Source organism: Pelodiscus sinensis, chromosome 4 (assembly GCF_052426305.1).
Source record: "Pelodiscus sinensis isolate ZL-2025 chromosome 4, ASM5242630v1, whole genome shotgun sequence".
NCBI classification, from domain to species: Eukaryota; Metazoa; Chordata; order Testudines; family Trionychidae; genus Pelodiscus; species Pelodiscus sinensis.
In genome coordinates, this window is record NC_143055.1 from 50,401,609 (window position 1) to 50,422,642 (window position 21,034).

General features: G+C 42.8%; 1 protein-coding gene across 4 annotated transcripts in view; it reads right to left on the reverse strand.

Moving 5' to 3' along the window:
• The window catches only part of LNX1 (ligand of numb-protein X 1), a 108,803-nt gene that overhangs the window by 6,162 nt on the left and 81,607 nt on the right, over positions 1-21,034 (reverse strand). For 3 of the 4 annotated variants that reach the window (XM_006113478.3, XM_075930415.2, XM_006113479.5), the window contains 3 exons: positions 18,891-19,025; positions 9,304-9,481; positions 4,593-4,821 (listed from right to left, as the gene is read on the reverse strand). In XM_006113478.3, coding sequence (XP_006113540.3) covers positions 4,593-4,821; positions 9,304-9,481; positions 18,891-19,025 — 542 coding nt within the window. The remainder of the gene's footprint in view (positions 1-4,592; positions 4,822-9,303; positions 9,482-18,890; positions 19,026-21,034) is intronic. The other variant, XM_075930416.2, reaches the window with a different exon arrangement.

Sequence of the window (21,034 nt, forward strand, 5' to 3'; positions counted from 1 at the left end):
CTCATAAAATGAGGTTAACTGCTGTCGAAAAAAGCACTGCGTTCTTTCGATTTAATTTCAAAAGAATGCAGGTGGCAGTCTAGACACAGGTGAAGTTTTTTTTCAAAAAAATCCTGGAGTCTAGACATAGCCCATGTAATTGACATAAAGTAACTTCTATACTACCCTGTCAGACCACAGCTGTAGATACACATTGGTAAACTACTCCAGTACAAAGCTTTCACTCATACATTAGAAGATTAAAATACAATTTGACTGAGTTCTCTTTACTTTTAAGTCTTAGATTCAAATAGTAAAATATATAATGCCCTCCTGGTTGCTTCATCTTTGTCTCTGCAATAATGAATACTGAAAGATTTTTTTTAACTGTTTGTCATTCAGACTTCAAAATGGCAACCATTGTTAGCAGACAAAACTGATTTTCCTATCATACCAAATTTCATCTGTTTTGTCCTTGTTTTAATAAAGTTATAGAATAAGTACAATTTTCAATCTAATGGGTCTATAAAACTGATGTTAGCTTGTGTACTTCATATTAGGTATGTGCTCGTGTAGACTACATGATTGATTGATAAGCCTGGGCTTATCAGTTAATCTTGTTGACTACACACATTCCTCCCTCCCCCCTTGCTGCTTCTGTATAAGAGGCAGCTCCCCACCCCTACACTGCTGTCTCTAATAGGCAGCTTCGTGGAGGGTCAGGGCAGTCTGGAGTCAATAAGCACGGGGAGCCAGCTCCCCGCACATATTGGCTCTTGAAGACCTGCCTTCTCTCCCCTTCCCCAGCCTCCACTTGCTGCCTCCTACACAAGTAGTGGATGTGTGCAGGCAGGAGCCAGTGCTGGGGGCAGCTGGTTCCCACAAGCACTAGCTCTGCAGTACTATCTGCCCCCTTCCCTTGCACTTCTGTCAGAGGCATAGTAGTCTCTGTCTGTAGGGAGCTTGGTCCCCCAGCAGACGGGGGCTGCTGCCACCCCGCGCTGCTGCCTCCATATCAGAGGCAGCAGCATGGGGTGGCAGGCTCCCCTTGCAGACCAGCTCCCACCTGCTACCCCATGCTGCTGCCTCTAACACAGTTACATGATATCTAATATCCCTACTTCATACAGCTTAGAGCTATGTTTGAAAGTTTTTACATCATGACCATATTCTGCATCTAATGATTAAAGGGCAGTGCTTGTCCAATTTCTTGTTTCTACCGGGTTCAGCCACTGCATCTGTGTTTGACCTTGGCTAATTCATAACCTGTCTCTGCGCTTCACAGCTGGGTGAAGACACTGCTGTTTACAGTATAGGAAGTATTTATAAGTTACGATATGTTGATTTATAATGTATTTTTAATAGAAGCATTGGGGGGAAAATGTGAGGCTAGCGAAGGAAGGAGGGCAAGATTAGCAAGGATAGAAAAATTACGGTAGCACTGGAGTATCTTTGATCCGGCTGCTGTACAGTAATTTCATGTTAGGGAGTATAATTTTCCTTGAACAATAAATGACCTATATTATTATTCAACAGCAAACTGAGTAGAAAAACAAATCTGAAGCAGTCTCAGAAGAGTAGCCATGTTTAAAAAGACCTTAAATTACAGATTAAAGAACAATGGTCCTATAGCACCTTAGAGACTAACCAAAATATATAAATAGTATCATGAGCTTTCCTGGGCACAACCCACTTCTTCAGATGACAAATATGGAGCAAGAGGTATAGAGTTTGATTATAAAGCAGAAAAAGGGGAGAAGTGGGAGGAAAAAGAGAGGCAAATCTTAAGCAGTATCTATGCTGGATAGGGATAAGTTTTTACTTCAATAGATCCGTGATAACCAACAACCATATACTCCACACTCATGTGATACATGGTATCTGGCTCAGACAGTTGTTGGAAGCACACTGTGCATCATACTACAGAGTGAACAGAGGGTAGTTATTTATATGCTAGCAAGTCATCTAAAAATGACTCACCAAAGATCAGTTTTAAAATATAATTGGAAATTAAATTTCTGCTCATTTCTTATGAGTTCTGCAAGTGTTTACACACCTGAAGAATGTAGGAAGGTGCAGTGATATCTGGTGCTGAGACACAGGGTCTGACCAGTCAGATTTGGCTTCTATTTCTGACTCCGCCACTGACTGCTGTGGGCCCTTGAGTAATTATCTAATCCTCAGGGTTTATTTCCTCATCTGGGCCAGCCTTTGTAATATATATATATATATATATATACACACACACACAATATAGTCCTTGGAAGAGAGGTGAGCTATATTAGGGGAACATATTGCTCATTTACAGGATTTGCATCAGCATAAAGGCATGCCCAGAGAAACACTAGTCTTAATTCGTGATTGTAGATGTATGATTTAAGAGGAAACAAAACTTACTCCAAGATGTTGCTTAGGCCAGTGTCTTTTCTTCCTTCTTGCCCTACCTTTTCCTATGCTTGTAGGACAGGTCTACTCAACTTTGGAAGCTCTGGGGGCCACAGTGATACTCTCTGCACATGCCGAGGGCTGCAACTTAACTCTGGTTGCATACATACATGCAAATATATATGCAAATAGCTTCTCACACTGACGGGCATGAATACAAAGCACTTTCCATAATACCCCAGCATTCCCGGCCTCTCCTCCGTGGGGGCTAGAAACTCTGGACACCCTGTACCCATCTGTTCCATCCAGCCTGTCCACTTGCATCTTTCAATGCTCACCCCACCCAGGAGACACCTTGCTGTTGTGGAATGTGTTCCCAGCAGAGGCCATATTCAAAGGATCCCCTCCCCCGCAGGCCCCATATTGAGCCCGGTGTAAACCCAAACCACACCATGGGCTGCAAACAGGCCACGTGTTGAGTAGCCCTGCTTTAGGGCATATATAGAACTATATCATGTTCTATAGTTCTCCTCCGTTTTCTTTCCTTTCTCTTTCTGCCTGCTTTTCCTTCTCCAGCTTCCTATCCTGCATGACCTGACCTGCTTGTTCCTTGCATTCCTCTTCCTCAGGGGCATTGTCTCTTGCTGTTGAACTTTAATTATAGTATCTAAATGTACCATGCTCTTGTTCATTGAGACTTCTTCCCATTGCACCACACTTGCATATTAAGCAATCAAGATGAACACTGACTAAGCAGAACTGTATTTGAATTGAATCATCTTTTCCCCAAGACAAGCTGGGACTGCGTAGCAAGGCTTTTGAAAATAACCTTTAAAGCCAGTGGGGAGTGGCTCTTGCCAACAATATACTGGAAGTCTAATAGTGAAAGGTTAAATTCTCAGACTGGTGGGAAATGAGTTAATGTGTATTAATGATACATGTCCTGGTGACAGAACTTGAAGGACTTCCAGATGTGTAGAGAGAACAGAAGGGTAACTAGTATTAGCACTAGGTGAGATTGAAGTATCTGATAACATTATTGTGAAGAGAATAAATCCAGGTCTAATGTTTGGGGCCTACCCAATAAGCAAGTACTAATAAGGGTGAAGTGCACCTCTGTTACTGTCAATTCTAATAATCTTTTTTCCTCCTTTCATTTAAATTTAAGAAGACCAGTGTACTAGTTCAGCATAGTAATTCCCCTAGTCTTCATCCTCACTGAGACCCTTTTCTGTGAGTTGAGTTGCAGCTGGGGATATGATTACAATGAATTTCCTGTTTTCAGACCTGCTGACATGGTGGTAATTTTCCTTTAGTTAAAAGGGTGAGGGTTGTACTTGTGTATTTTCTGGAGCAGAGAGGCTCAAACTCAGATGCTGTTCAAAAGGGTAAAGTCCCTTCCAGCACAGAAAGCCAAAGATATCTGACTGCTTGATCTTAACGGTATGCTATTGCTTATTGATTCTCTGCATCTCTGACAGTTCAGGTGAAGAAGTAAAGCCTATATAAACTGTTCAGTCAAATTCCACTGTCCTTGAAACCCCAATGACAGTTTTGTTCCATTTAAGCATTAGAATGTCACACACTGTGGCATTAGTTCAGTGGACTCCCTGAAGCAGGCCAAGTGTTCATTAAAAGCTCAGGTTCAAACAAGCATTGCAAGATGAACGTTGTGTGACAATTAAACTATATACTATGTGGCTGCTTATTTTTACTAAAACTACAAACCAGCTGCTTCCTGTATCTTACAAATGAACTTCTCTCAGGCAGGTGGTGGAGTCAGGGAAGGCAATTCTGAGAAATGCACCAACTATGTGCACGTTTTAACATCTGGGTAAAGTCAAACAATTCAGCTGCATTTAACACAGTAGTCTGTGAAGCTTGAGTGCTGCAGGGGTAGTTGTGGACTTTGCAGGGTGGTCCAAAGGGCTCAGATCCCTGTTCTCTGAGCTCCTGCATCCATTCAGACTTTTCCCTTCATTCTCTAGCATATTTTTGACTATAGGGCTGTTCAGGATCTCTCTTTCCTCCCTTAAAAGCAGCCCTGTCTATTTTCCATATATGTATATACAGTTACAAAGAGGTATTTACAATAAAGATTTTTGACAGAGCCTGGATTTAATTAAGATGTCAGTGTAATCAATCAGGCCAAAAGCAAGAGCCATTCAAGAAACATAAATCTTTCCTCCCACTCCCCTTCAACACAAGGATGTAATTTTTGGACTTACCGTGGCAGCTCAAGCCACATAACCCAGGAAGGTGACCATTCACTGTTATCAGATGTCTTCTGATTGGTGTCAGGGAGTGATACATGGCTCATGTCCTCCTGGGCCTTACATTCTTTCATTTCCAAGGCTTTGAGTACTACAGACGAGGTGGTGTTTTTCAAAAGGGCTACTGCCTCACTACGGCTGACACCAGTCAGGTCAATTCCATTCACGTTCAGTAAAATATCACCTGAAGGACAATAAGCAGAACCATCTTAAAAGGAGAAAATGTTTTAAGGCTTTAATTTTTTTCTTTCAAACAAAAAGCATTTCAGGCATAGGCCAGGGCTGGAAACTTGTTGCCTATCAAAAGTGTTTGTTAATATTTTCATATGAAACAAACATGAAATAGACACTGAGGCTATGTCTACACTGCAGAGTTTTGGTGCAAAAATGGCTGGTTTTGCGGAAAGACTCGGAGAGTCCATACTACAAACGCGTTTTTGTGCAAGTAAAAGTACAGTAGATCGTAACAACACAGGGCTTTTTGCACAAGAGTTATTCCTCTTTCTACAAGGAATAAACCTTTTTGCACACAAGCTCTTGCGCAAAAAGGTATGTGTAGACGGGCAACAGGTTTCTTGCACAAGAAACCCCTATGGGAAAAAGCACAGGTGCTCTGATGGCCATTCTGCAAATGGCCATCAGAGCTTTCTTGTGTAAGAGCATCCATGGCAGAGTGGATGCTCTCTTGCGCAAGAACTTTTTGCGGAAGATTTCTTATCAGCCATTCGGGAACCTGACAGACTCATGTCAGAATAAGGCTGTATAGGACATTGCTTTTAGATGCCTCGTTCTAGCCACAGGCTTACATTACAATGCACAGTCTTGACTGGCTAAGCTAGACTCTTATTAAACAAAAGGAGCAAAAGAAAAGCAGAAAAATAAGGCAGGGAAGGAAAAGGACACAGGGAGTGCCAGAAAGGGAGAGGAGACAGGAAGCTTCTTATCCTAGGTAGAGGTGGGATTTCAGCTAGTAGAGGTGAAAATTTTGCCCTGCTCTCTCTTTGGATCTTCTTTGGCATCCCAGAAGATGCTAGGGTTGGCAATCATGGTGGTAAAGTTCAGTAGCCAATTTCCCTCCTTTTTTGAATGTGCCTCCCAAAGTTTCTCTAAGGGTTCCAAAAGGCAACAACAGGCAAAACAGCCCATGTAATTATTTTATCCACCAGTTAGGTCTACGTTGACACCCCAATTTTTGCTTTACTGATTTCTGTTTTACCAAGCATGATCTTCTCAAAGTCCTTCAGTTACATCAGCAGCCCTTTTTTGGGGGTGGGGAGCACATTCAAACTTTTCAGTCTTGCTTTTGCATCTTTTCTCAACATTTGTTATTAAAGGTTGTTGCAATATCTTACAGCCTTTCACTCATTTTTTACTGTTGAGAGTAAATTAGGGTAAATTTGCAGGCTCAATTATCACAACAGAGCTACTCTAAAAAGAACTGGTGTAAAAAGGAAGGTATGTTGGGTGAGATTCTCCAGCAAATTGGGACCACTGATGTCCTCCCTCACCCCAGCACACTATGTACAGCAGGTGAGGAACTGGAAGGGAATATCACAAGTCCCTTACATGGTTGCAATCATCAGCTAACCATGTAGGGCAGTTTATATCCTTTCTAAAATGATGCAGAAATAAAAATGGGACAAAGTAGGGCTAAAGAGCATGGATTTGAATTCTAAAATTTGAATCCCATCTGGAATGTTGATTTCCCCCATGACTGGTCACCATGTTTCTGCCTCAGTATAGCTAGAGAAACTATAGGAATAATATTCGTACATGGCACTGAGATAATTAAGGTCTGTGAAATGAACTTCAAATGCTATTGTTTACATTCAAGGGTTTGTTTTCAAACAATTTAAAATATGGGGGAGAAAGGGTTTTTGTTTTTATTTCTCCCCGGATGCTATTACTTGTCCTAAACTGAGGAGAGCAAATTTAGCAGGTTTTCTATGAAATTGGTACCAATGCAGATTTAATGTGTATTTAAATATGCCTAGTGCCTCTGGTTGCCTCATGCAATACAACAAATGAAAAATAACAGTTGTAAAATAAAAATGATCCCATAATGATCAGCGAGAGCACAAGTACCAGAATGGGAATTGCTACCTTACAACTTGGAACAAATTCCAAGCTAAAAGCTTCCTGGGTTGCCTCCTGTGCATTTTATCTTATCTGTGTCTGTCTCTTATTCTGGGTCTACTCCTAAATATAGCTTGACTTAGCTATTCCATTCAAGGCTGTGAAAAATGTTGGGCCCTGAACAACATACTTAAGCCAACTTAACCCCCACTTTAGATGTAGCCAAGTTGACGGAACAACTCTTTCATCTACTTAGCAATCATCTCTGGGAGAGATGGATTAACTACATCCAAAAACCTCTTGCACTGATGTAGGAAATATCTACACTACTATAGCTACAGCACATCCATACCCTTACACCATAAACTTCTTGTGGTACGGACTATATGGACAGGCACCCTGAGCAGTGCTAAGCACCTGATCAGCATTTAATTCTAAGTGGCAAAGTAGTGATGTCTATAGCTCAGGTTGGCCAACATTTTCCATTATAAAATTGTGGTTACAGTTATTTATAACTTTGCCAAATTTTAAGCACTTTGGGCTGAAATTTCCCTTGCGAAACATCTGTCAAGGGCTGAATACTTGGAAAATTTAAGCTAAGATGACTCAGCCATGTCTCAGAATGAAGGTAGGGAAACACAGGTTGTTTTAATGCATAAAAATAGATAATACAATTCTTAATCTGTTTTTCAGAGAAACTCCAGTAGCTCCACACATTGTAACAAGGATACCTAAAATTCTGTCTGTATGGTGCATGATCTAATCCATAGCTTCAGGGACTGAGGATGCCTTTGTTGCCAGGAAGAAAGCAGGCTCTCTGTGCTCCTCCTACTGGCACCCAGACAGTAAAAAGTAAAAAAGGAAGCAGCCAGACTGAAATGAAAACAGGTGAGGAGCACTGGGATTTGGAGCTGTGTGGAGGCAGAGACGGGTGCTAGAATGAGAGACTGAAGCAAGATGAAGTCTGGGATTAGGACAAAGATAAGATGGGAGCTGAGGGAAATGGATCTGTAATCACTACAACACATTTTACTTAGAACCTGGAACAGAATCCATAGTCTCAATATTTGTCTGCTGTCAAACCCACTAGGCAAAATCTCTCATCTCCCTTTAGTGGTTGGCCAACATAGAGGATGAAAATCAACACCTGCTATTACTTACTCTATTTGCTCAAAAGCCAAGCAGCGCTGGGGCTCTAAAGGTTTTAACCCTGCAGATGAATCATATGGAGTAAATGGGTCTGCATTATAAAAAATTTTTTTTTCTAATTTTCTTTTTTGAAAATCTAGGAAGTTACATACAAAAACTCTAGAAGGAAGTTAAAGTTGCAAAGTCAAGCACTCAAAAGTTGGGAAATGCCAGAATTAAGGTTGCCCATGTGTTCTTAATTTGTCTGCCTTGCATGTATTTATTATGATGAAATCTTTAATTACAGGATCACATACTTTTTTCCCACAGGACCCCCGTCTCATTCAGTGCATAGAATGGCTGGTACACTGGAAATAAATGAAGATTGTACAGTAAAGGAGGCTAATAATATATGTAAGCCTCACTTGTTGCAGATGACAGGAGGTGTGTCATGAATGAGGCAGGACTGAGTATTGCATGTAATGAATGAGGTCTGTGATTGGAACACAGGATATGCTATATAATGCTAGATAACATGAAAAAGCCAGGTCCTAGGTGTCACCAACTGGGCATTTAATATTAGTGGACAATTTTGACATTAATACTATTGTGAAGAGCATAACTGAAAAGCCTTTGAGGAAAGGTTTGAATAAATAAGGCTGGGAGCTGCAGATTGGAAAATGAGGATAAAACAAAATATTGAAAAGCTGTTTATTAAGCGAGCACTGTCCATCCTGTGCATTGAATGGGTCCTGTGGGAAAATAGTATGTGATCATGTAACTGAAGACTGTCACAATATATATACAGACGAGGGGGCCAAATAAAGTGGGTATGAGCTATCTGAATGTTGTCCTGAGTGCTTGACTTTACAACCTTAATGTTCATAAAACATATTTTTGTATGTAATAAATAATTTAGGTCCAGTCAGCCTCCCCTCGTGGTAAAAGCCCTAGGAATTGATACTAAATAGGAAATCTCTGCAAGGATCCCTTTGCTGAGGTCCCCTCACATCATCTGGTTGAGGAAAGAGTCTCTCCCCGTGGACTTTGGGAATGGAAGCTCAGTAGAAGAGCTATGCTATACTATACACCCTCAGGCTGCACTATTTTTTGTATTGACTTCAGCAGCTCTGTGGGGGTGGTGGAATGATTTACATTATATTACTACTCAGCCCCGCGCTCCCCACGTCTATTGCCTCAGTGCACTGGCAGGCCCCACAGAGAGCAACCACAGGCTCTGAGAGGAGGGTAGAGGGATGGAGCTACAGAAGTAGCTGAGAGAAGCTGGGTCCCTCCAGCCATAGATCTCAGCTAAGGAGTTTGCCTTCTTTTAAACCCTCTTCCAGGTAAGTGTTTCTCTCACCTCAGAAACATGCAGAGGGTGACACCCTTTTTGTGATCTTTCAGTTTGTCAAAAGGGAGCTTTCAATTCAAGCAGGCCTCCAAACCCCTTTAGCTTTACCTGTTTTCATTCTGCCATCTCTGCTGATGACTCCTCCAGGCTCAACACTTATCACATAAATGGGTAAATCCCATTCCCTGTGACACGTTCCACCTGCCACCGTCATTCCCAGTGACTCTGTGTGATCTTTTCGGACAGCCACCACCTTCTCATGACAGGTGACAGAATGGAGGGAGTTCTGTGGAAGCCAAATAGCAAGAATAAATGCCAGGTACACAGCCAGTCTTCTGATAACTTCATCACTTGAAGTTATTGCATTGGTATCAATATGCAGTTGTAGGATGAACATGGAGAGGATCTCAAAGCAGTTTACAATCCCTGAGCCTCACAACACTTGTATGGATAGTAAATATAATTCTTCTACCACATGGGTTTCTGCATGGTCACAACAACTACCGCAAAGCACTTCAACTTGGATGAGTAAAGACTGTCACACAATCCATATTTGGAATCCAGTACTGCTCCCATTAAAGTCAGTGATGGCTGTGTCATTTACCTTAATGGGAGCCGAAACAGGGCACTCAGACAGCTAAATAAGTGGCCTAATTTTTAATTTAGAAAGCAACCAGGGATTAGACACTACTAAAAATGTTGGGTGTTCAGCACCTCTGAAAATCAGGCCCCTTATTCAGATGTCTCAATTTAGATTTGAGTGCCTAACTTCAGGCATCCAAATTTGAAAACTGTCACACACATTTAACAAAGAAGAAAAGCTGAACTTCCTTCACGAATAATGTAGTTAGTTTGTTTGTACTTTATGAATAGCATGACCATATTTCCCTATGCCAAATATGGGATACCAAGCGGGGGGGGGGGGGAGGGGGGAGGGGGGAGGCCTGCCTGTGCTCAGGGCTTCAGTCCAAAGGGGGGTGAGGGGGGAAATCTGCTAGTGCTCGGGGCTTCATACCCACATTGGGAGGGAAGCGAGAGAGGAGCCGCTAGCACTGGGAGCTCCAGTGGCTGAAGCTCTGAGTGCCGGCAGCTCCCCACCCACCCTGCCCCTCTGCAGGGCTGAAATTCAGGGTGGGGATGAGAAGGGCTGGCACTCAGGGCTTCAGCCCTGCAACAGTAAAAGGAACTGCTGGTGCTTGGGGCTTCAGCAGCTGAAGCCCTGAGCACTGGCGGTTCCTCTCCATGCCCCACTCCCAACCCTGCTGCAGGAGAAATACAGGATAATGTGCCTTTTTTTAAAAAGGACACTGGGAGGAGGTCTTAAATAAGGGACTGTCACCCTATTTATGAATAAAGGTCAGACAAATCAACACACACCAACAGATGCTGAAGGATCAAAAGGTAATATAGGTTCTAAAATGTAATACAGGCAGGAGAAGCCGTTCTAGTAGTCCAATAGAATTTCTCTCCTCAGTGTGTAATCTGAACGTGGGAATAGTTCAAAGTACTTTAGTCCCTGCTAAAAATTTGTGCTTATAACATGGACATGGATTTTTCTCCAAATGAATCTGGATTTAAACCTTACTTTTAACTTAACTTCCCTAAAGAATTCATGTTATGTTATGCAATTACTTTCTAAAGGTTCCAGCTTCTGGAGCAGAACTGACACACAACAGTTAAGTTTTAATATAAAAATACAATACATGTGCTTCAAGGTTAACTGCTTTTTATAACGTGAAAAAAAGATCTCATCATTCATGAGTGTCGTATCACATCTGAGATAGATATGCAAAAAAAAAAAAAAAAAATCTATCAGTCTCATTCGGGGCTGTGTTAATTCCAACCTAGAAATCCAGGATTCAACCAAGAAATCCCATTTCAAGTTCTAGCTCAATAGCACAGTGAGAAGAACACTCAAAAGTATGGCTAATCAGGCAATGGCTACAGTAAACTTCAAGGAAAAAGAAGCGGGAAAGTAAGAAGAGGGAACAATGGCACTGTTCAGCAAAAGACTTCTGGATATTGTAGAAAATAAGCAGAAAATATCAAAATCCTGACATTCCATAACACTTCAGTGAATAAAGTTATTAACACCATCTAAATGGGTTCCTTCTTATGTCATGAATTGCAAAGGTAGCATACCACATAACTGCTGACCTGAGATAGAACACAGAGTCAGAACCGCTATAAGAAGACTAGCTATTGTCATTTGAGAACAGCTGAAGACTTCCAAAGATCCTACAGCACAACTACATGAAATCAACATTTTTTCTATATGGTTTTTCACAAAAAATAGTCATTATTCTGTTTTAAGCAGTTTCATTCCTGCAAAATAATGTCTATTGTTTCAAAATTAATATTTTTACACAAATGCGTCAAATTGTTGTAATCCGACCTTTACTCAAAAAATAAACCTAATTTTTCTTTGTTTTACCAATTTACATATTAAAAAATGGCCTTTTCCACCTTGAGAACAGATTGATTTAAATGAGATAGCCCTTTTCAAGGGCAGTTTTTATTTTGTAACAAAATATGAAAACCACTTAAAATTATACCCTCTGATTCAGAGCATGCTTGTTAGCTATTCGTTGCCCGTTCTGTCTCAGACATCAAGAATGTTACTGATAAAAGTAGGCTGTTTAAGCCATATTTCTGAGGAAACCGTGCAGACACTATCAGCATTTAATAGTTATGCTCAGGAACAAAAAATCATGTTACTTTTCAATGAAAAATGACAGAAGCACTGCTTTTCTGAGCATGTGCACACACGCGCGCACGCACAATCCAACAATCAGCTTCCCTTTGAAGATTCCTTGTAACATCTTGTTTTTAAAATGATCATATAGATGGATGGGAATTGTGAATTCTCAAATGAGGGGAGGATAGTGATAAAAGGAAATTAAAGCCTTTTTAATAAATACATGGAGTGCTCTCTTGGAGGTATTGCTGATGAGTAAACCAGTTAAAAGGCAATGTTTATTAGCAAATGCATTTCAATACATTCTTTTCTAAACAACTACCCTTCTCCATCACTTTGAGATGACCTTGTGGGCCATGACCAGGAAAACATATAGCTTGTTCCTTTTTTAAAGTTTACTGTAAAATAAATATTTACAGCAAATTATCACAACCTCAAAGTCATGACGCGTGTCTCAGAGGCAAGGGACACAGCTGCAGCTGCTTGGAAAATATATATTACCTACAGGCTAACCCACTCATACAGCTACACAACATTATGTGCCTGAGCATCAAGGTCAATGGGGTCAGTCTAAGGACTGGACGACTTGTTATAAACAATCAATACAGGTAGAAGAAATAGTTGCAATAATTATCAAGTGCTATTTTAGTGCCTAGAACTGCATCTCCATTGATGTTAATGGCAAAACTCCCAATGACTTCAAAGGAGCAGGATCTGGCTCTATTTATATAAATACAAATCCTGTTCAACAGATTCCTCTGTAGTTCAGGAGAGTGTTTCTGACATCTTTTCTATTCAAGTCTCAGCCGCAGCAGCAACTCCTGTTTTACATTTCTTTGTTCCTCATACATGGAAGGATAGCTTACTAAGAACCTTGCCTATGACCAATTGTACACCACACTGCATGTAAAATGCACTCCCGCCACCACTACAGAGGATGTATTCAGTACAGATTGTCTTGCTACTTCTTCACTGCTCCGCTGGCTGTACTGTTTACTATTGGCATCTGCTTGAAAGAAAACCTCTTTTCTGCTCTTTCCAGATGGAGGCAGGATGTCATGAGGGCAGTGACATGGCCAAAAGAGATTCCTGACTCATTATACAATAACAAATAACTGCAGTCTGGAGTTTATGCTTGGCACTGAATACACTGGAAACTCAAAAGCAAATTCCAGCACACATTTACATCCATGTTATAGAATCAGAATTGGTTCTCTCAGAAAATTAAAAAAGGGTACCAGTGATATTAAAAAATTCCACTTTTCCCAAGGATGAATTATCTATTCCATAAACTTCAAATTAATAACACCAGGTTATGTTAATTAGCAGTTTCTCTATTAGCCATATTTAATTTAACAATCTCACTGACGAAGCCAGATATAAGATTCACTCAGCTACACACCCAGAGGAAATTGCTTTCACTTGGAAAGATGGCCAAGATGATGTTCATTAGATCTTAGCAAGAGTACATACTGTACTACAAGACTACACTAACACTGGGCTAGCAAGCTTAATCCCTGCATTAAGGTCTGGTTTAAAGAAAACTAAGGCTGCATGGTCTGCATAGTCTAATTTGAAAGAGAGTGAACTATGAAAGAGTACAGTGAAAAAAAAGAAGGTATTTAGTGAGAAGTATCTGGCAAATACTGAGACAAATCCAGAACAACACTCGCATGTGCCTGACAAAAGTCAAACAACAATACAACAGCGAGTTAAAGACAGAGTACACCACTGCAAAATCCATCCCAGAGGCTCTCTGGTAAGGCTGTAGAGCAGACTTCACTCTTCCTTGTCAGTGGCCTCAGTGCCTGTTTCAGTACTATGTTAAAGTACACACAAGCAGGGTCTGGCATGATCAATTAATGTGCACCATATGCCTCTGCATGCTGCAGAAGTGTGGGGGTGGAATTGATGAGTGAGGCCACCACGGGGCAAGAGGAGCTGAAGGAATTGTGGGAGTATGGCTGCTGGTGTACCTACTGATTTTTTTTCTGTGGATGCTCCAGACACCTTGTTGGGGATTCCTAAAGTGGATCAGGAATTCCCTTATCTCCACAGCCTGTGCAACAAAATAGCCAGCTCCGTGCAATAGACACAATGCAAACACAACTCCCTAAATCTCGCAAGTCAATGTAGCTCCCCAAAATCAACTTGAACAGGCTGAGCCTCTTAAATCCAGAACTCTGTTCTGGCAACATCCGTGGTCTGGCAGGACCACAGATGTTTCACGATCAGAGAGCTCCAGCACCTGGGAGTATGAGCCAGCCAGGAAACCAGAGAGCCCCGGCCAAATGGGGCAGCAGTGGGACCGGAAAGCCCTGTCCCCGCAGACCTAGTCCCAGAGCAGCAGCAGCAGGGCAGCCGCAGAGCCCTGTCCTAGGGGCAGCCCAGGAACAATGCCATGCCTGGCAGTTTGATGACCTCTTGAGGTCTCTTCCAGCTCTGTGATTCTATACAGTTCACTGTTGTTTGGCAGGGAATTGCACCTTGGCTGTGGAGGACCCCAGATTGTGGAACATGCTCTCCTTTGATATCTGCTTTTCCCCATGTCTTCCCACACCTAATTTGAGTGGTGTATGTACAGTATATGGGACTCTGCTTTCTCTGTACTGCACTTTCAAAATGAAGTATTCTGTCTGCCTGGCTTCCAGGTGGAGGATATGCTGAATAATGCACACACTACTGTCCCCTTCATGGAAACTGTATGCTTGTTCTTTTGTCATTTTCCTACATAGATCCCACAGCAGGAGATCATTAGCCTCATTTTCACACATTCTTAGACTCTAAAGCTAGTCTGACATCTTGTATAACACAGGTCACAGAACTTCCCCACAATAATTCCTAGGGCAGCTCTTTTAGAAACACAGCCAGGCTGGAAAATTGTCAATGATAGAGACTCCACCACTGATCTTGGTAAATTGTTCCAATGGTTAAGTACTCATACAAATGTTTACGCCTTATTTCCAATCTGACTTTGTCTACTTTCATCCAGGGGCGGACTGGCAATCAAAATAGGCCCTGGAAATGGGTTGAGAACAGCCCACTTTTTCACATCAAATTTTTTTTTAAATTTTACTCTTTGACCCCCATTAGCCGCAACCCTGACCCCTATTAACCATGCCCCTGACCCCCATTAGCCACACCCCCATTAGCCAGGCCTCTGGAGGTAACACTTTCGGGGCAAGATGAACACATGACCAGAAGTAAAAGGTGTCATGTGACCCCTCTAAGGATTTTTCCCACTATCCTCATACCAATAGGGACTAGTTTGGCCCCCACCAAACCCACCTCCTGCAATTATCCTGCAATTGCATTAACCCAACGTGTGTGACTTTAACTCGGGAGTGGAGAGGCTGGGGGAAGTGTTCCCTCCAAGAGTTTCCTCCCATGAGCAGAATGAATTTTGTGTTGTGCACCAGTACTGAGTTCATGTGGCTTGTTTGGATGTGCCACTGTGGCATCCAAGTTATTAATAAATATCTTATAAACCTCTATCCTTTTCCTCTGCTGCCATGTCTCCTCCCCTTGCTCCATCTGCTTCCCTGGTGCCTGCTGCCCCCCCCAACTCCTCACCCTCCTCTGCTGTCCTGACTTGGACTCCTGCCCTTCTCACTGCCCTCAGTCCTCCTGAGACATGCCCCCCTCTACTAGCCCTTCTCTCCCCCCCGTGCCCACTCCTCCAGTAGCCTCATTCTGATCATGTGAGCTATGCCTCATCCTCTCTCCTAACACCTTCCTCTACACATCTTCCCTGCCTCTCTCCTCTGGTCCTGATCCCTCCCCTGCAGGTGTCTGCCCTTCTGCTTCACCCCGGAATCCCCTGGCACCTGCACCTTCCCTTACCCCTGCACCCTCCTAGTGCCTCCTCCTTCCCTCATTGCCCCGCCCCCTTTGCCTTCTTTTTCCCTGATGCCCACCCCCTCACCACTCTTTGTTCCCAGTTCCCCTTATACCCCCGTGCCCTCACACAACTTGCTCCATCCTGGCCTTCCTCATGCCCACCCCTTCTTTCAAGCCTTATCCCAGTACCTCCCCAATGCCCTTCCCCTCTCCTCTCCCAGCATCACCCTGTTCCCCGTTCCACTGACACCTCCCTTCCTGCCCTTTTCCTCATTGTCTGCACTTGGCCCCCTGGCATTTGTCTCTCCTCCACCCTGTCCCTTGGTGCCTTCCCCTTTCTTCTCCTGTCCTGCCCCCTTCCACTCAGCACAAGCCTCTTCCTTTCCCACCCCTTCCTCCTATTCCACTCCCACCCCCCACCCACCTACCTTCTGCCTTCTAGTTTGCGGGGCTAGAATCTGTGATCAGGCCCCAGATGCTTCCGGGGCTCCAGACCACATGCTGGGCCGCACAGTGCAACTCTGGGCCGAGCACTTTTAAAGTCCCGGGCCGTGACGTCACACCACGCGTAGGCGTCTCCACTCTCACCTGTTGCGTGGCATTTGAGCACACTGCGCATTCGCTCCCTCGTCCCCACCGGGCACTGTATATGGCTGGCGCGCGGCACCGGGGAATTTAAAGTGCAGGGCTGCGGTGCCCTATCACAATCCCCCTCCTCCTCTAGCAGCCTCCAGCCGGCCCTTCAGCCGGCCCTTCGGAGAACAGCCCACCAGGAAATTCCCGGCGTCCCACTGGGCCAGTCTGCCCCCTGGCTTCATCTTCCTGACATTGGATGGCATTACACCTTTATCTGCTAGACTGAAGAGCCCATTATTAATGATTTGTTGTCCACATAGATACTTATAGACTGTGATCAAATCAACCCTAAACCTACTCTTAGTTACGCTAAGTAGATTGAGTTTTTTAGTCTACCACTAAAAGGCAACATTTCTAATAGTTTGTTCATTTTTGTGGCTCTTCCTGAATCCTTGCCAATCAACACCCTTCTTGAATTTTGGGCATCAGAACCCGACACACTATTCCAGCAGCGGTTGCACCAGTACCAATTACAGAGGTAAAATAACCTCTCTATTCCTGCTCAATATTCTCCTGCTTATGCATCCCAGGATCACATAGCTCTTTTGGGCACGCTGTTGCATTGGCAGTTCGTGTTTGGCTGATTATTCTGGGAAGCAGTGACTCTGAAAGAGACTGAGCAGTCATGATAGATAGAGTCCCCCATCCTTTAAGTGTGCCTCACAGTCTTACATTTCCCAGGTGTATATTTTTATATTTGAAGTGCATATTGCTTGCTTGAACCCAGTTTACCAAGCAATGCAGATTACCCTGTATCAGAGACTTTATCACTCTCCCAACTTCTGCATCTGCAAACTTTAACAGTGATGGTTTTCTTCTTCCAAGACACCAATAAAAATGTAAATAGCAAAGGGCCAAGAACCTATCCCTGTGGGACCCTATTGAAACACACCCATTTGATGAGGATTTCCCATTTACAATTACATTCTGTGACCTATCAGTTAGCCAGTTTTTAGTATACTTAATGGGTCATGTTCATGTATACTGTTCTAGTTTGTTAATCAAAATATTATCCCAAGTCAAATGGCTTACAACAGTCCAAGCAATGATTCTAAAGACAGTGAAGCAGAAGCATAGATTTTCCCTACACCATACAAAAGCAGCAACAAAACTAGAACCCAGATCTACTGAATCCCGCCCCAGTGCACTAACTGCTGAGCCAGTCCTTCTCAAGTACAATGTGAGCAGAATCTCATCTAAAATAAACTCATCTGCCGTGAATTGCATACTGTGCACTGTATGCACCGAACAGTTTCATGTTAATAATACCTGAAAATATTCTCTTTTTACAAGGCTCTGTTTGGGTTGATTGCTGTTTGTACAGTGACCCTAGCTGGGATCATATGCAGACCCATTCTTCCTCCCCTCTCCTCCTCCCCCCCACTCTCATCCTGCTTTCAGTTCCTTTTCCCTTTTGCTTTTTAAAACATTTTTGTTGTTGTTTCTAGTTCTGAGATTGGTTCTATTTATTGCTTTTGAATTATATTGAGGGAGGGGGGTTTAACTGCACTCATTTACTGTTATTACATTGTGAGTCGTGTACGAGGCAAGCCCCCTGGTACAAGAGGAAGATGGAAGAGTGCTGGGTAAACAACATCATAAAAGGAATCAGGGCCAAATTCTGTGCAGCCATACAGACTGTGCAGGCCCCGTTTGGTCAGGTATTTCATGGCCTGCCCTTTCTGCTCTCTAATTTGTATTTATGCAACATGATACCAGATTGGAACGGTAGCATCATACAGCTACTTTCTGCAGCTGTAAACGGGTGGCATCAATCTCCTCCACGCAAAGTGTGTGTGTGCGCGTGCGCGGGGGTGGGGTGTGGTTCTGACTTGGGGCAGCCAGCCTGGCGTGTGCCATGTCATCCCCCCCAGGCAGCCCTCAGCCCTCTTCAGAGCGCACAGCACTCCAGAGGTGATTTAAAGTGTCCAGGGCTCCGGCTCATTGGTGGGCCTGGCTGTAAATGATGCCAAGGCACAAGGATGTGGAGAAATAAATCTACTGCTATCAATGAACATGTAAAGCTTGCAAGCTGGCTCTGAATTTGGCAAAAATACTGAAGGTCCAATCATAACAACACCTATCCTAAAAAATAAATGATAGAGTACCAGTAATAGTAATCAACACCCAGCTGATGGGAATATCTCAGCCAGTCTATGCATGCTTCTTGCCTTCATGCTTTGTTCCAGATGCAGTAAGTGCAGATAAACCTATCTTTTTTAGAATGTATTATATTTTGTTGGCTCAGGGCTGGAGGCAGGTTTGTCTAGGGTACAGTGTGCATGTATAAAACGTTTATCTCATTATTATCCTACAGTTTCCTCTCTCTCTCCCCATCCTTCCAAATGGAGTCAAGATAGAAGCACTTATGAGGCTTTAAATAAAGACGATCTCTATTTTCACATTTATACCGCAAAATAAGATGTGCTTCTTCTGGTGGCAGGGTCTAGAGACAACAAAATGCTAGCCAACCTTCTCTTTCCCACAGAACAGTAAATATAAGAATAGATCTAGGCCTTACCTTGTCAGAATAGTTTCTTTCCGATGGGCACTGCTGATGGCTGCTGCTGTAATTCCACCCAGCCTCCTGTAAGATGTCAGGGGTCTGCCGTCTGGCCTGCCGTGACACAATAAAGTGAACCCGCCTCTCACTGGCCTATATGACAAGACACAGATGTAAATCCTGCTGTTCGGCAGCTACAAAGCCAATCTTTTCAGTGCTAGAAATTCACAAAGTCCAGGTCTTAGGTAAGCTCGCTGTTATTTTCATTTTCTTTTGTGGTATTTTGGTGAATTGAAGGGCAAATCTTTCCTGTGCCTCCACCCTTCTTATCAGCTTGTCACAAGAGAAAACAGTAATTTAAGTTCAACTCAGTACAACAAAGAGTGCACAATTTAAGTTAATCCTCTAAGCCCTGGCCTACACTAAGGAGTTATTTTGAAATAACCGCCCTTATTTTGAAATAACAAAGCGGAATGTCCACACTACCAAGCCTGTTATTTCAAAATAAGGGACTGGTTATGTCGGAATAACAACTCCTGTTTTGCATGAGGAACAACACTTATTTTGAAATAGTTATATCAAAATAGTGTTAGTACAGACACTGTACTGCTGCTATTTTGAAATAACTCCTCCCCAGAGTCAAAGGAATTACTCTCCAGTGCTTCCTGGGGCTCTAAATTGACACATTAAGGGAACCTGCCTTGGACTAATTTCAAGGCTTCTGTCTAGTGTGGACACACTATTTTGAAATAGTAATTTTGGGAGTTATTTCATTTCAAAATAATTTCCTAGTGTAAACATGCCCTAAAGACTATTTTCATGCATTTAGAATTTCCCTTGAATTAACAATCTGACCACACGATAATCCTGCACAGTTCTTGCTTTTAGACATTTATTCTATTCACTGGTGTACATTAGCACAGCTAAGTAGTGTCTCGTGGTTACCTCACAGGTATAAAACTAGGCCTATTACTGGTCAATGGAGACTGTGGAGGCAATGCTGCTTATGATGGAATGCTCATCTGAGGGGGCCAGTGGCAGGATTTCATTCAGTAGTATGGCGAACATCATTCATGTAGTTTTACTTAGAAAAGGGGCCATGCTACTATTTTGAACAATATAATCTTAACAGATTAGGGTAATGAGGAGGCAGCATGGACCAAACACAGAACTGAGAACCAGACAGGGAAAGATTAATTCACAATGCCCATATGCTGTGTAGAGTCTAGATAGATCAGTTGGAATGGGTACACTGCATGTGGCAGTGGTGCATGTTGCTTCACCAGTATCCCAACCTTAACATGGAGAAGACAAACAGATGTGTGTGTGTGTAGTCTTGGCCTCATTAACAAGGCTGAAAATGAATGGCATGGTTGTTTTTTGTGATGTGGACATTTGTTCACTAGGAACTAAAGCCCCACAATTTCCCACAGAAAGAATTGCCCAGGGAGGTTGTGGAATCTCCATCTCTGGAGATATTTAAGAGTAGGTTAGATACACGTCTATCATGGATGGTCTAGAAAGTACTGGGTCCTGCCACGAGGGCAGAGGACTGGACTCGATGACCTCTCAAGGTCCCTTCCAGTCCTAGTATTCTATGATTCTAATTCTCCTATGGGCCTGGGCTATTAGATTTTGTAGGACCCTTGTATACAAGTGCTTTTTCCTAATTTAAGACAAAATTATCACAATTAGTATGTAAATTGTTGTTTCAATTGAGCTCTCTCTGTTACTTGTTTTTCCCCAGCTCCTCCACAGCCATTCACGACCAGACAAGATGTAAAGATACATGCATTTTACTTTTAGCTTTGTTTCTGTATTGAGCATAAACTGTAGCATAAAGAAACTACTACGGTCAGATCCTTTCTAATGACAAACCAAGGTGCATGTCTGCACGCACATGTGCGCGCACACACACACACACACACACACACACACAGGGATCAAGGTGTCTTAACACTGTTACACTAGCCTCGTTCTGGGCCTGCTTTGCACAGTGTATTCCCTCCTGCACTGCACTAGAGGAGCCAAAGGGCTGCTCTAATTACACTGCACTGCTCTGCAATAGTCAAACTTATTATTTTTATATTCCACCCCTAGATGCCTCAGTTGAGATGAGGCTACATTGGGTGCCCTGGCAGCAATTTAAAGGGTCCGGGGTT